The 16,646-nt window shown below is 45.4% G+C and overlaps 1 protein-coding gene across 4 annotated transcripts in view; it reads right to left on the bottom strand.

The window, feature by feature from the left end:
- Window positions 1-16,646, bottom strand: part of DOCK11 (dedicator of cytokinesis 11) — a 185,882-nt gene that overhangs the window by 44,636 nt on the left and 124,600 nt on the right. For all 4 annotated transcript variants that reach the window (XM_033137075.1, XM_033137076.1, XM_033137077.1 and 1 more), the window contains 9 exons: window positions 16,453-16,524; window positions 14,803-14,949; window positions 12,182-12,265; window positions 11,964-12,075; window positions 8,217-8,395; window positions 4,623-4,739; window positions 3,362-3,437; window positions 2,857-2,969; window positions 1,193-1,304 (listed from right to left, as the gene is read on the bottom strand). In XM_033137075.1, coding sequence (XP_032992966.1) covers window positions 1,193-1,304; window positions 2,857-2,969; window positions 3,362-3,437; window positions 4,623-4,739; window positions 8,217-8,395; window positions 11,964-12,075; window positions 12,182-12,265; window positions 14,803-14,949; window positions 16,453-16,524 — 1,012 coding nt within the window. The remainder of the gene's footprint in view (window positions 1-1,192; window positions 1,305-2,856; window positions 2,970-3,361; window positions 3,438-4,622; window positions 4,740-8,216; window positions 8,396-11,963; window positions 12,076-12,181; window positions 12,266-14,802; window positions 14,950-16,452; window positions 16,525-16,646) is intronic.

The raw sequence follows: 16,646 nt of genomic DNA, 5'->3' as shown, positions 1-16,646 counted from the left end.
AATTATCATGAGTGGTGGAAGGGTGTGACCAACACACCCCTGCATGAGCCAGAGGAGTAAGGCCTTCAAACTTGGGAATACTCATGAGCCCCATGGGAACATTTTAGGGAGGCTAGTTGGATTAGGATGAGGTGTGGAAGGAGCTCAAGCCCAATGATCTGGGAATGAGCAAGATGGGGACAGAATACGTCTGGTCCATTGGACCTCTGAGCTTCAATGAAAGGATGACACAAGCATTGACTTGGACCCCGGAGAGGGACCCAGCGAGGTGTCTGAAGAGAAGCCTAGTCCAATGTTGCCTCATGTTTCTTTCTTGCCTCTATAACCCCCTCCCCTGCTGGGTGCTCCTCTCAGTGAGTCTCCATCTGCAGAGGGCAAGTCAGAAGACAAGATAGACTTCGAGCAGGTGCCGTTTCCCTCTCCGTTGTCCAGGACGTGGAGAGCCAGTGCAGAGAGACATCCCAGGCCCAACCCACTAGAAGGAGTTCTGATCTGCTTGGCTAGTGCAAAGGCACTTCTCACTTGCTTGCTACACCAATGCTGTGCTTGCCCTGCTCCTTTACGACAGTCAACTGTTGGAAGAGCATCTTAGCCTGCTTAGCTTGTTGTGACTTTAACTGCTTTGAGCTTTATTAAATTTTCTGGTCAAAACTGAAATCTGAGTTGAAGTTCTTTGCCTAGCGACAATCAGGAGTCACCTTTGATGTTACTTTTCAGCCAACTCACATATCAGAGCCCTGTATTGACTCTAAACTCTAATGAGCAAATGTATGGATCATGGTCACTTTGCTCTTCTTCCTGTCCTGCTGCTGTTGCACTGAGTTAACTCATGGTTTGGCTTAGAGGAGGGGTTCCCAAACCGTGGTCCGTGGACTACCAATGATCAATGAGCTTCATTCATGTAGTCTGCAGTGTATCTGCATTAAATATTCATACTGATTTTTAAAATGCATTTTAAGTGCTTTCATTGTGTTTTATTGTATGATCGCTTGAATTTTATGGAATTCAAACTGTAATGCAATAAAATACAATGTAATAAATAAAAGAAGCAATTGAATACAATTAAAAACCACCTAGCACAGCATATTACATTTGCTACAACAGGCAGAAAAATCACTAAGTGGTCCACCTGTGTTGCAGTGACACTGGGAAAGGGCAAGATACCCTTCTTGGATACAGCAGAGCAACTGACCTTCAGAAACCATTTTAATGATGTAAAGGTAGCAGATCAGGAGGCTCCGGATCTCGTACTGGTCCAACCGCCCGAACTGGGAGATGCTGCTGCGCGTAGAACTTCTCCGCATCTGTTTTAATCATCACATGCCAAAATTGGAACAAGAAAAACAGCAAGAAAGAAAGAAAGAAAGAAAGAAAGAAAGAAAGAAAGAAAGAAAGAAAAGAAAAGAAAAAGGTTGTTAGTAATGAAGTCCCAGAAGATTAGCCACACTGATCTGTCACATTGTTGAGATTTTAGGGCTTGAAATGGACTCAAAGGCTGAGGCAGAGTCCTAGTCTAGTGAGCTACTTGGGGTGGTATGCATTCAAGGCTCAAACCCCCTTTTCAGGCACATATGGGGACAAGCATTTCAACATGGGCCCGTGATTGTTTGGAGGACAATATGGAGCCAGTGGACTGGCCAGGCCTGGTATAAATACAAGGAGCAAGTCCTTCTACAGAGAGGGCCCTTTGGTGTGCCTAAGCTCCCCTCAGGCTCCCACCTGGGGCCTTTCATCTCTGGCTCAAGTTCCACCAAGTGCCTTCAGAGACACTGCCATGGAGAACATTCCCTCCACCTCTCAATTCAGGCCCCAGCCAGTCCTGATAAGGGCTGACCCCGGCACTGCTCTGGTAATGCCTAGCTGAGGGGGAGAGGAGGGATAAGCCCCTCATGACATGCTTCCCCTTCAACCTTCAGACAGCACCTGCAGCTGCATTGCACAAAAGGAAAATAGAAGAATTGCAGCTCAACATGGAGCTCTGCTCCAGAGCAACATCTGGAGGGTAGGAAGCAATGTTGTTTACAAATCTCAAGAGCCACTGCAGAAGAAAAAGAAGCCACTGTCTGAATTCTCCACAGCTATGGTGGCTGGTTCCCAATGGGGCCTAGAGGGGTGAAGGGCAGAGCAGAGAACAGTAGGTGGAACCAAGGTTCACAACAGATGTAACTCAGTGACTCGGAGCATTGGGGCCGTGTGGCTGGCCCTGTTCTGCAGAATAGCATTCTTCCTGAGATACAACAAACATCCACTATCTGCACTTTACGGGAGCAACTGAAGGTGGTTCTGTTCCGACAGGCTTTCCGAGATGGATAACTGAGCCTTTGCCACGAGTGTCCACTCGTTAGGGTTTTAGCCTTGTTTTAAATGTACTTGCTGCTTTTGTGTTTTTATCTGTTTCTAATCATCATGTGTAAATTGTCTTGATAATGGTGGTTTAGAAGGTGATTAATAAATAGATGGTGATGAATCATAGAATTATAGAGTTGGAAGTGACCCCAAGAATAATCTAGTTCGACCTGCTACAAGGCAGGAATGTTGATGATAACAACAACAACAACAACAACAACAACAACAACAACACAGCTACCTACCTGTAATAATAATAATAATAATAATAATAATAATAATAATAATAATAATAATAATAATAATAATAGGAGCCAGCTGTAGATGGAGACACTTCTCCCTGCACCCCCAGTCTCACATTTTCTACTGGTCCCCCTCCTGCACCTTTAACAGCATGCAGAAATTAAACAGGTGAAGCTATTCACAACATAGCTCTATCAATGCTGGGGAAAGCCTGCAGCCTGAGCTCCTGTGTGTTTACTTAAAATAGTTCTGGAATATTGGCATTACATTTTCGCTGGTGCTGCATTGCTCTGGAGAGCCAGCTGCCCCTTCACTGCTGAGGGATCCTTTGGAGTCTTCCCTCTTCAGGGCAAGCCCATTCTGGAGAGCCGTGCCATAAACTGTAAAGAGAGGAGAAGGTGGTTGCAAGTCAGGTTGCAGGGTGGTGCTTTGTCCCAGCTCGGTCCAGAAATGAAACAAGATTCTTTCTGAGTTGGAAAAAGTCCACATTACACAGCTGTGAAGTGGCCCATTCTCTGGGCACATGGTCAATCCCCTTGCAAGCACTCAGTATTCTGTGGCCACTGAGCAAGCATGGCCGAGTACTTAAGCTGTTCAAGACCATTCACTGAGTGTACGGCAGAAGTGGGATTTGAGATCTGGAAGCCAATGCTTGTATCTACAGCAATGCACACCAGTCCCTTTCCCCAAACTCAGGAGCCTCCTCTGGTGGACAAAAATGTAATTCTATATCCCCAGGATGACTGACACAGACCAGTACTCTCTTGCTTACGTGAATCTTTGTCAACGATTAGGCTTGACCTGTTGGAAGGCAATGTGAAATTGCACATAAACTCATCTCTGGATGCCTGGTGGGGAAATGAAAAGAAGGAAAGGTTTTGGAGGAGGAGGAGGAGATGTTGGCTCATGTTCAAGTCCAAAGCATGAAGCGAGTCAAAAGAAAACCCACCACCCCATCAATCTTGGGTTATTAGTCATGGCAGAGAAATGGAAACCCCACAGACTGACTGAATTGCTGAGTGATAAGAGCAGAAGAAGGCTTTTGCCTCTGCCTTTAATTTTCCCAAAGGGAACTATGTCACTGCAGCACGATGGGCCAGATGGCCAGCAAAGCTCTTCTGAGGTTCTGCCTCCCTTCCAATTAATGTGCACACTTCCCACATTGCTGTTGCTGGAAGACAATGAAGTGAACTCTTCCTATGTTGTTTTGACAACAACAACAACAACAACTTTTAACCCAAGAGCTTTTTGGGCTGCTTCTATTTCTCTTGTAAATCGGCAGAGCTGGAATGTGTGGCCCCAAGCAATTCTGAACAACACAGCTGCTGTTAGTGTAATAGCTCCACTCCGAGTCCAGTTTCTTGCTCATGCTGCTCTGGATGACATTTGCTTGGCTCTCAAGCCCTGTTCAGAAGTTGTGCCTGAAGACAGAAGGGCCACATGAGTACAGGGGCCAGTCACATGCAACTGCCACTCCTCCACTGTCCCCAGGAACATTGGCTACAACCGCTCCAACCTCTGTTGAATAGGAAAGGTCTGAAAAGGGTTTCTAGACACCTCCTTGCCAGTGAGAACCCTGATAACACTGCCTAGCACTAAGTCACACCATTGGTCTATGCTGACTGGCAGTGGCTCTCCTGGGTTTCAGGCAGGGGACAATCACCAGCCCTACTTGAAAAATGCCGACCTGAGACCTTCTGCAGGCAAAGCCACTGAACCTCAGCCCTTCTGTAATGCAGGGTTCCTGGTCTCAAAGAGACTCCCAGATGCACTTAGAAATAACTTGCAGAACTTTGCACTCAGCAGGAGCATGAAGGGTGGCTGCAGCCCTGCAGATCCACCAGCGCTCCCGCCATGGATGTGCAACAGAGGGGAAGGTCATTCGAGGAGGTTCTTGCAGGGAAGCACGTTCACCACTGGCCTTCTCATGCACCCTTACAAAGCAACTGTACTGTTTGTAAACAGAGCTAAAAACAGACGTTCTCCATTAGCTGGGGGGAAATGCAAGTCATTATTACTACAAGATTACTCACAGAATTTGACATGGTGCTGCCAGAGTACAGGGTGTCCCTGCTGGCCAGCCGCTGGATGTTCTCCAGAAGAAGCCCAGCCAAGGGCAAGTACAGCAGAGCTATTTTGGCCTGCTGGTTCTGCAAGAGAGAAACGATAACTGTGATGCATATTTCCTTGTTTTATTTATTTATTACATTTGTTAGTCACTTTATTGATGGAGCCATGCTGTGAGCAGCTTTACCTGTTTAACTTCTGCATGCCATTGTTGCTGCTGAAGATACAGGAGTGGGACCACAGAATCATAGAATAAGAGAGCTGGAAGGGACTGCAAGGGTCATCTAGTCCAATCCTTGCAAATGCAGGAATATTTTTGTCCAATATGGGGCATGGATCCAGGCCCCTGAGATTAAGAGTCTCATGCTCTACCAACTAAGCTACCTGGCTGGTGGGAATGGAGGTTTGGGGAGAAGTGTCTCCACCTGTAGCTGGCTCCACTTATTATTTTACATTATTTATTTATTTAATTTATCCCTTCACCATCATTAGCTGTGATTCCTGCATTGCAAGGGGATTGGATTAGATGGCCCTTCCTTTAATTCTATGACCTTGCCCAGGGCAACCTAAAGCGACTTACAGCCAGGCACAAAACACCCCTCCCCACCTCAGAGACATTAAAACCAAGGGGTGTGGGAGGGAGAAATACACCATAAATATCACACCCACTTCTAAAAGGCCACAGATAGTTGAGGGCCAAAGGCCTGGTTATAAAGGAATGTTTTTGCCTGGTGTTTCAATGGTCTTGTCATCTAACATGCAGGTTTTAAAAAATGTATCAGCAAGGTAGTGTGGGGAATTGAAATGCGGGAGACGTCCAATTCAGCTCATATCCAAAGGCAGATCTACTAAAGCTGCACTTCTCAAATCAATATGCAAATTGAAGTATGGCTGTCCTTCAGAATTTGCACTTATTTGAATTTGCACTTATTTGAATTTTTCGATGTGGTTCTCCAAACAAGCAGTGTTTACAAAAATGCATAAATTAGGGGAAATTGTGTATAAAGATGGATATATTAGTGAGAACACCAAATTGCCTTTTACTGTATTAAGGAAACTGTGTACTTAAGTGGAAACTCAATACAAAAATGTATGGAAAGGAAGGAAGGAAGGAAGGAAGGAAGGAAGGAAGGAAGGAAGGAAGGAACAACTGCTTTGGGGGTGTTTGCATGTTTTCCAATAACTCTACAACTGCAAGACCTGGGAATATGCTTTTTTCTTTTCTTTTCTTTTTTCTTGAAGGAAAATAAAAGCAGGTTCCCATGAGCCCAACTTCTAAAAAGGAACCAGAAAAAGGTTTCCCATGAATCCAATTTCTGTGCAGGACACTGAATTTGGTACGTGCAGAACTGGAGGAAGCCAGACAGCCCTCAAGGGAGATCATGACTGCAGCGACTGAGGATTTGATGGTAGCAATTACTTCTGAAGTGGGAACCAGTGAGAAGCTAAACGTGCTCCAAGTGATCAAGAAGCAGCTCTAGATACCCCTGGACTCCAGAGTAGGGAGGGATTAAGTTCTCCAGATTCTCAAGGCTGCAAATCTTCTTGCAAAGACCATCTTGGGTAGTTTGCCATGGTTGGCTTTCTCTACAGAACACACAGCAGCACCTGAAAGATTTTCAACCCTAACACATTGCTAGCATGGGAAGTGTGATTCCCCACCCCCAAGGTTTCCCCCATTCCCTGGAAATTTCCTAGCACTACCATGCCTTCCTGAGACCCAGTGTGGGAAGCCTGTCCTATGCCTGGTCCCACATTTGCAAGCAACATGGGCTACCAGTAGGTGAAGCCCCAGCTGGTGAGGACTGGAAAAGCTGAAAGTGACACTGTCAGCCCTTGCAATGAAAGCTGCTGGGTCCTGTCTAGAGAGAAAACATAAGCCCAAGAGCCTAATGAAACAATAAGAAGTTCATATCTGGGAGTGAAATCAAGTGGGCAATTTAAGCACGCTTGACAACTCTAGTCAATTCCGCAAGGATTGTAAAGATTCTTCTCCTGGCTTAGCATCATCAAGTGGGTAGGGAGGCGGCACTGAGCACCTCATACTGCACAACATCAAGTGATTCAAACTTCAAAGGAGAAATCTGTTTTTCCTTTGCAGACCTGGCCTGAATTTAAGCTGGGACTGCAAAGGAATGATTTTTTTTTTTTGCAGTTGTGGTTGAACTGAAAATTCCTGCCAAAAATAGGACCCCACTTGGTGCTGAATTTAAATTCAGGGCTGACCACATGCCCCACTTTGTAAAGAAATAAGCAGGGATTGACTTTGGGATCTCAAATTTCAGTGGCACCCTGTGTGATGCTAAAATTCAGTGCCCACCAGTCTCTCGCACCCCTGCAGCGGGGCACCCAGTGCCACCACACTGGTCATGCTACCCCAAAACTGCCTGGGAGTTCCTGAGTAGAGCTGATTTTCAGTCAGGGTTGCAGTTGGGGATACATTTTAATTCAGTGCTGACCCCAAGTCCATTTTCGCCAGGGATCGACTGCTCAACTGGGCATCTGAGCCATGGGGGACCATTAACAGTGACTCCCCCAAAAATCTCAGTGATCAGGCTGGAATATTATGAATCAAGCAGTCTTTGAAGCATCCTGGACCCAGGCTGTTAAGCCCTTGTAAATTAATAAAATAACCTTAAACCTGGCCTGGTAGCTAGTGGTAACTTTTGAGTACAGTAGTTATGATCTGGTGACAGGCCTGCTCCATCAGACTTTGTCTTCCCCCAGCCATGGAACCTGGGACACCTAGAGCAGAGGTCAGCAACCTAAGGCCCATGGGCCACAAGCAGCCCACGGAGGTTGTTTAACTGGCCCATGAGCTGCCCCCGAACCAAGCCTCCAGCTCGGCAAGTCCCTGTGCGCAGTGGCGGAGATGACACAGTTATTCTCCAAGCAGCTCTCTTTATTCTCCGGCTGGAACACAACTCAACCGAAGGGCTGAGCCAGCCTGCTTATATAGTACTCAGTAACATGCAACAGTAACAACTCTCTCTAGCTACCCAATCTGTGAACGGCACTCTCAATCCTTCATTTGCATGTGGACCTGAGTGAGAACTGCAGTCATGGTGGGCAGAGTGAAACTCACAACACCCCTAGTGGCCTAGGGTGAGAACTTCAATACATAACAAACCTGGTTATGCACTAAAATGGGTTCAGAGGTGGCTTTTGCAGTGGACAAAATAGAGCCGGCTTCACCAGGCATGGGGATCCTTTTTTGGCCCTAGGATCACATTCCCTTCCTGGAAATCTTCCAAGGGCCACATGCTAGGAGTGGGCAGAAACCAAAAGCCAAAGTGGGCACAGCAACAGATGCAATGTTTCCTTTGTGCCGGTGGCCAGTTTCTAAACACACACGTTCACACACCCCTTAATTCAGGCAAGCAAGAGGCATAATTGTAGCCCAAGGACACTTCCCAGCCTGGTAAAAACACCCAAGGAGTGTAAGAAGCAGCACCAGTGATGAGTGTAGCATGGAGAGAGTTTTGAGGGCCAGAGAGAGAAGCCTTGAGGGCCTGAGTTTTCCCACCACTGGAATACACCATCACTCAGTATCACTATACCTTATGCTGGTATCTGTTGTCAAAAGCATGTTTTATCAGAAGGCTCTTCAAGATGCTGATGGCCATGGATCTGATGTCGTAGTTGTCATGCAGAGCCAGAGACGTCTCTCTCAGGAGCAAGCCCACTAAGTAGTGGTGGCGGCAATATTCATCGGACAAGCTGTATTCAAGGTTTGCATCTGCCGTGGAAATGAAAAACAAGGGCCATGTTTCTGTGACTACAATGCATTAAGGGCTTGGGTGGCAGCCATGGCAATGAAGCCTTTCAAGGTAACGGGCTGAGCTGTCATGTGGGTCACAAAGGGGGATAAGGCAAGTAAGTAGGAGGGAATCTGGCTGTTGTTGGCTAGTTTGTGCGGATCTCGTTATGACAGGCAGAAGGGCCCAAGGAAGGATGAAGGGGCCAAAGAAGTTAGCAAGTCAAGTGGATGTGAGTGGGTGATGGAGACAGCACCACGAGTTGGCATGGTAGGAACTTGAGAACTTAAAAAAACAAGAAGAGCCTGCTCAATCAGGATAATAGCCCATCAAGTCCAGCATCCTATTCCCCCAGTGGTCAAATGTTGTATTCCGCCCTGGGATCTTGGGTTGAAAGGCAGTGAATAAATAAAATAGTAATAATAACAACCCTGTTCTCATAGTGGCCAACCAGATGCCCCAGTGGGAAAACCTGCAAAAAGGATTTGAACACAAGAGCAGTTTCTGTGGTTTCCAGCAACTGGTCTTCAGAAGCATTGCTGACTCCCAGTGTGGAGGCAGAGCATAGACATCATGGCTATTAACCATCAATAGCCTTGTCTTCTGTGAATTTGTCTAATCCCCTTTTAACAACATCCCTGCCTCCTGTGGGAGGTCTTGAAGATCATCTGAGGAGATCCTGCTAGTTGTTTCATGACAAGTGAATTTCAGTGAATTATGTGGAAGCAGGCCTTCTTGGAGAGAGCAGCCCCCATCAGGAATGCCATTAGCAAGGCAACAACATTCATTAAGAGCCTCTTAAGAACATATGTTTATCCTAGCTTTCCTAGATTCCGGACTCTTTTAATTTTATTTCTCTACTGCTCAGTTTTATTTGTGCATGGTGGCAATGCTTAGGGCTGGGCGATATTTCATCCAAAACCAGTTTGAAGTTCATAAGGTCATCATCTGCTGGATTTACTTCCATCTGGACGTCGCTACAGGAGTTCATATACAAAATCGGCCAGGCACAAGAATAGTTTTTTCCCTTGTGCCATTAAATTGTTAAATTCATAGTTGTATAGCTGAAGGGGGGTAAATTATGGGTGGGGCTTCCTTGCTTCTTTGTATTGTGAGAGGAACAGTGTCTGTATGTTTACATTGCAATGTAGCTGAAACAAATTCCAAGTATGTTGGAAAATGTACTTGGCCAATAATAAATTATTCCTATTCCTATTCCTATTCCTATATTGCAATATCGGTTTCACAATACTTGACCTGGCAATATATTGTGAATCATGATGTGTGTGCGCATGTGCGCCAAATATAGTGGGCCTGGGGGGTCCAAGCACCTGCCAAAATTTTGTTGTGGGTGCTCAGCACCCACACTGCAGGGCCCCCAGCGCAACTTCTGGTGCCTTGCAATGTCACATCTGAGGCCTCACAAGACATTGGAACCTGACTTCCAGTGCCAGAAACTCCACTACCGAGACAACGTCCTTCCCCTTCGTGTTGAATCTGCCTTATGCTGAGTGCACCTAGCTCATTATTTTCTCTCTAGGGTTAGGGGCAGGGTTTCCCTCAAACCTCTGCAAGTTGCTGCCTTTAATGCTGAGGACTGAACCTGAAACCTTCTAGATGCAAAGCAGATGCTCTAGTAGTGGGTACAAACTCTCCCACAACCACCAGCAACAATTATATTGTCCTTAGAGGGTTGAAATATGTGCACTCTACTTGATGGCTTAGCCTACATGAACTGCAGTTCAGTCCATTCCTTCTTCCTGAATACTTCTCGGTAGTGGCGCCCACCCTGTGGAACGCCCTCCCATCAGAGGTCAAAGAAATAAACAACTATATGACATTTAGAAATCTGAAAGCAGCCCTGTTTAGGGAAGTTTTTAATGACTGATGTTTTAATGTATTTTTAATCTTCTGTTGGAAGCTGCCCAGAGTGGCTGGGGAAATCCAGCCAGATGGACGGGGTATAAATAATTTAAAATTATTACTATTACTATTACTACTACTACTACTACTACTACTACTACTACTATTTACTCCTGAGCAAGAGCGAACTGGAGCATACAACCCCATGTCTAATCCAACCTCTATGGCCGAGTTCTGAGGTCAAGGATAAAGGATGCATGATGGATGAGCAGTTTGGATGTTTACGACAACTCTTTTGGAACACAGAAGTTAGTCCATGAAAAGTTAATGTTAATCATAGAATCCTAGAGTTGGAAGAGACCACAGGGGCCATCCAGTCCAACCCCCTGCCAAGCAGGAAACACCATCAAAGCATTCCCGACAGATGGCTGTCAAGCCTCTGCTTAAAGACCTGCTATCTGTGGTTTTATTAAGAGTCACACGACAGTGACCTAGATATGCACCCTCATAACCCTGAAATCCTGAAGCTCTACAGGGTGCTGTTTACAGAGAGGGAAAACTTGCTACCCCAGATGTTCCAGCTCAGCATTATCTTGGATTCAGCAAAAGCAGAAAGCAGCTGTCAGAAACTAAGTTAGTTGGCTTAGGAATCAATTCTGCATGCTTTTAACTGAAATGCATTGGGTGCTAAAAACAAGCTGACCAGTTTAAGAAGCATTGGCTGCTGGCAGTGTTTGTCAAAAAATTTACCGGGTACAGAATGTACCAGCTGATTTGAAGTTGCAGTTGATTTGTCATGAAGCTTCCCAGCAGGGATTTCCCATACCCAGCCCTACCCCAGACGTACCTACTGAAGTGAACCGTTCCAGAACCACGGAAAAGAAATCTAATTAATGTGTAAAAGGGAAACAAAAAGGAATCAATAATATATATAGTCAGTTTTCAATTAACACGGTACATATACCGTGCAACACAAATGGACACAGGAGGTTTTTGAAGTAAGCTGAATCCCAAAAGACCTTGAAGAAGCAACCTCAAAATGAGATCTACAGGCCTGTGGATCAGCTCAGGTGCCTTAGAGCTTTCTGGTGAAAAACAGACAGGCAATGCCTTGTGTTTCTGTAAAGATAAAGGATCCCTGAATGGTTAAGTCCTGTCAAAGGCGACTATGGGGTTGTGGCACTCAACTCGCTTTTCAGGCCGAAGGAGCCAGCGTTTGTCCAGACAACTTTCTGGGTCATGTGACCAGCATGACTGAACCGCTTCTGACGCACTGAGGACCATGCTTCTGTACATCACAATGAAGGAAACTTTTGCAAATGAGTTGAGTGTGCAAGTGTCTATACATTCTAAACTCTTTGGGAATGTGAGGTACAGCAAAGGGTTTTAGTGGGGTTCAAAATGTTAGTTGCTTCCATTTAGTAAGACTGTGTTTTGGGGTTAATTCCATGCTTTGCTTTTGACGAAGAGGACTGTAGCCCACAGAGGCTCATGCTGTAATAATTGTGTTAGTCTTTTAAAGTACCACAATATTATTTTTAGTGTTTGAAGATTTCCTGTGATGGAAGTGTTAAAATGATGTCTGCCCCCTCCCTGAGTGGTTAGGAGTCTCAGAATGCACAAAAGTTATGATGGATCAATAATAACTAAATATCAGCCTTTTAACCCACTCAGCTAAGGACTTACCTTGGCCTCTCTGAAGTTTTGGTTTGGCAAAGGTCATTGGCAAATTTAATGGAATGTAGTGCTCGTGGTTACAGATTGTCTGCAGGAATTCAAACTTGTATTCCACCAACAGCTGGATGTGGAGGAGGAAAAAAACCAAAAACCACAAACATAGTATTAATGCACACTAATCTGTGACACTAACCATCTTCTTGCCTCCACAAGTCTGGCCATGTTACCTTTGGGTCTTTGGGACTGAATCCAGAGATGTAGTCATTGATCAAGTTGAAAATAAATCCCCGGTCCATGAACGTCAAGCATCGCTGCAGAAGATAAAAAAAGAAGGATGTGCACTGTCACCATCTGCAGAAAAACAGCTTCCAACCCATTTCACAGCACACCCTGAAAGCCCCCTGGAGCATCTTGGAACTTCTATCTGTGGGGCTTAAATCTTGGGAGTGAGGATAATGAACTGGTAGGTTCAAACAGGCGAATCTACCAGCCGCCCACAGGCTCTTTACCTGCACCCTTCAAGGATAGAGGAAGCAGGGGGCCTGGCTTTTCCTGCCCTACAGTACCACCTTTGGAAGTGGTTGGGAAGATGGCTATCCTATCGCCTCTCTGTCTTTTCTTCACCAAGCTAAACATCCCCAACTCCCTTAATAATTCTTCATAAGGCTTGGCATCCAGACCCTTTATCATCTTGTCATCCTCCTATGCAGCTTCTCAGTGTCCTTTGCAAATGTTTTGCAAAGCAACACACAGTTGCTTTCTTCTGCCTGCCCTGACTGCCCCCACACTCAACATTAAGTGTTGCTGGATGACGCAAGAGTTCTAGTATAATGAGAGAGGAAGTCTTCACCCTATCTGCAGGTCCAACACTGTCCATAATCAGAGCCATAGCTAGGTGATCTTACGCCCCGGCAGAACCGTCCAGATTGCGCCCCCTAGCCACGGACAAATTGGCTCTTCTTTCCACCTCTCCTCCACACACACACACCCTGCACCCATTCAATTCACCCTCTATTAAAAACCATTTCTTATGAGGCAGTAATTGATATTTAAATTTATGGACATATTTTTTAGCCAAATCCCCCCCCCCGCATCGCCTGCACCCCTGGCGGAGGCCCACCTCACCACCCCCTAGCTACAGCCCTATGCATAATTTAATACACATCTGTCACACATACCCTGGCTATTAAGGAAAGGCTACACTGTGGAACTCTAAATGAGCTATTGCTTCAGCAGTTATTCCATTCAGACAGATTATGTAAGATCTAGAGGATCCATCCCTTCCAGGGCCTTCAGCTGGGCCCAGAAGGTTATTACATGGGCTTCCTCTCCTTCCAACTAGACTCATGTGAGGCTAGTTTTACACTTAATTGGATGCCCTGAAGATCCTGCTTGGCACACAGTCTCTCCTCTTGAGTCCCTGGAGTGGGTGGGTGGGTGGGTGGGTGTGGGGCTCAAGAGCAAGCCAAGGACCCAGGTAACTGGTGCAGAGACCAGTTGCTAGAATGGGGGGATCCTTTTGACAACTACTATGGGGTACTGGCGTTGTGGGGCTCTGTTACGTGACCCTGCTCCCTTTACTCCTCCTCTGAAGACCCCAGATTCCAAGTCTGGGCAAAGCTGATCCCTGACTCCTTCATGAATTGCTCCCCACAAACCAAAACCCCCTAAGGCTTAGAGTTTCTCTCCATAAGGAACTTGTTTGAATCCTTTCATCAGTTTGGGTTGCCCTTTTTCTGCACCTTTTCCAGTTCAAAAATTTTGGTTGGAATACTGAGAGAGATGGCTTGGCGACTCCCGGAAAAAGAAACGTCCTTCGGTGGTGGCAGCCCGGGGACGGCGAGGAATGTTATATCCAGCCCCCGAGGTGAGAGCTCGGGAGCGAAAGGCAAGAAATTAAGATTTTTACAAATAGAAGAAGAATGCAGCATTAAATGGGAGAAGCCGAAAGAAGATGAGCAGTGCACCCTGATGTTCGATGCAAGGTCTGTTGGAGACTGTGTCTGGTTCTGCGGAGGTTCAAGAAAAGAGGACAATTTGAGGAGTGGTTCCGGTGTAAGATGGAGAAGGACATTGGACAGAGGGGGGATAGGGTGAAATGTGTTAAGTGCAGAATATAAATGGTTTGCTATGGTAATCTGAAATCGGAGGGATGGGACTTTAAGTTTTATTTTATTTTTTAATAAGAAAAGGGATATTTTAAATTTCTATGTTACTAGCAGCAGTTTAAGGGAAAGAAGAATAGTTTAGATTTGATATAAGAATAATATGTTAAGATATAAAGTTATGTTACCAACTATTATGGATCAAGATGTTTGTTTAAATTTGAATTTAATTTTTTTTTTTGAGAGACGAAGTTATTAAAGTAGAATCTGGATTTGGAACCGAAGGAGAGAAGGCAGGGGAAGTCAACTGTAAAGATTTGAAACTAGAATTTTTTTCATTGTGTGTGGAAAAAAAGAAGAAGAATTGTGGTTATGTTTGTTTTTGTTTTGTAAAAATGTGGGTGGGTGATGGTATTTTTTGTTATGGAAAAAACCAATAAATTCTTTATTAAAAAAAAAAAACAAAAATTTTGGTTCGTATCCAACAATAATTAGTGCTGACCCATTGAAACTAATGACCATGACTAACTTAGGCTGATTAATTTCAATGAGTCTTCACTTGAGTAGAATTTAATTTGCTACGACCAATTTCTTTTTTATGAGCAGGGATGCCCAAAAGCTGAACACAGTATTCCAGATTTGATTGCACCTCAGATGTGGTCAAAGATGTTCTTCTTAGTTCTTGCTTTCATATATGGGGGGGGGATTTGAGGGGAATTGAAAGAGCAAGAGAAACTACCAACCTTCAGGAAGTTGGCCAAGCTGAAATTGACATTTCTGGACTCCTCTGTAATCTCACTGTAGCGAATGTTCACGTGAGGGATGATGGCGAGGAGCAGAGAGTGCAAGGCGTGGTTGTAGGACTCTGGGAACCGCTGGACCCTGGGGAGCTGAAGTGGCACAATGTGAATGAGAACAAGGAAAAGATTGGGAAGAGGCTGGGAGCACCATTTCATCATTTGCAGGACAAAATGCATTACTTACTGCATTTATACCCCACCTTTCCTCCAAGGAGCTCAAGGCGGCATACACAGTTCTCCTCCCCTCCATTTCTTCCTCACAACAGCCCTGTGAGGTAGGTTAGGTTGGGAGTGAGTGATTGGCCCAAGGTCAGCCAATTAGCTTAATGTCTGAGTTAGGCTCTAACCAATACACCACTACTGATTCTCACCACTTATTCAAAATTGTTTTTTTGTACTTTTGGTTTTCCCAGGCTGCTTTGTTTGTAAGTTTGTCTGTAAAACATATTGAAATTTTAATTAGCACTCCCCCCGCTTTTTTTACCGTGTTGTAATATTGGGGCAATACTGAACAAATATAATAACTGTGAGCTGTACCCATCAATAAAGTGAACCAAATCAATTTTTGTAAGGCAGGGTGAGGAGCCTGTGGACTGCTGTGCCCATTATCCCTAACCATTGGAGATGCAGGTTGGGGCTGATGGGACTGGAGTCCAGCAACATCTGAAGGGCAACGAGTTCCTCAGCTCTGGCATATAGGTTAAAACAGTAGGCCTGAAGCATAAGAATCCTTCCTTCAATGCTGCAGGGATATGTCTTAGCAGTTTTTGCCTTAAAAGGTATTAGAGTAACTGCTTTGCCTACAGAGGGTTCCAGGCTCAACCTCCTTCCTCTTCAGGTAGGGCTGCCAGTCAGTGTGGGCAATACTGAGCAAGATGGAGCCATGATCTGACTCAGTGTGCATGACACTTCCCATAGAATGACTTCTATATCTATACAAGGTAAAGGGACCCCTGACCATTAGGTCCAGTCGTGTCCGACTCTGGGGTTGCAGCGCTCATCTCACTCTAAAGGCCGAGGGAGCCGGTGTTTGTCCACAGACAGCTTCCGGGTCATGTGGCCAGCATGACAAAGCCGCTTTCTGGCGAACCAGAGCAGCACACAGAAACGCCGTTTACCTTCCCGCCACAGCGGTACCTATTTATCTACTTGCACTTTGACGTGCTTTCGAACTGCTAGGTTGGCAGGAGCAGGGACTGAGCAATGGGAGCTCACCCCGTCGCGGGGATTCAAACCCCCGACCTTCTGATCGGCAAGCCCTAGGCTCTGTGGTTTAACCCACAGCGCCACCCGCATCCCACATCTATATCATCTATATCTATGTCTATATTTATCTATATATATCTTCTGCCCTGTTAAAGTGGGAGACACCTTTCTAGTTGATCCAAAGCATTAACTGATTAAGATACCTGATTTAAAGATAAGATGCTGCAGCCCTAAAAATAATGGAACTAAGCCGCACCTCTCCTCAATATTTCTAGTTGTCATTTATGTTGGGAGGAAGATTTGTGATGTGGAGCCAGAGGAAGCATAATTGCACTACGATTGCTGAGCGCCACCTGCCAGCCCTGAACCGGCTGCTTTTGTCTTTACCTTAATCTTGTTCTCATCCAGGAGGTACATAGCCATTGACTTGGCGAGAGCTTCAAAGAAAAACCACGAATACTGGAATAAACCAGGAGAAAAACAGAGATACATTCACCAAGCAAGAGCAAATCACAGTGATTCTCATTGGGAATCTGAGCCTGAAAGAATCTGGATTGGCAATGGCCACACAATGAGTGCTA

This window comes from Lacerta agilis, chromosome Z, assembly GCF_009819535.1.
Source record: "Lacerta agilis isolate rLacAgi1 chromosome Z, rLacAgi1.pri, whole genome shotgun sequence".
NCBI lineage: Eukaryota > Metazoa > Chordata > Lepidosauria > Squamata > Lacertidae > Lacerta > Lacerta agilis.
This window is presented reverse-complemented; position numbering and strand designations above follow the sequence as displayed.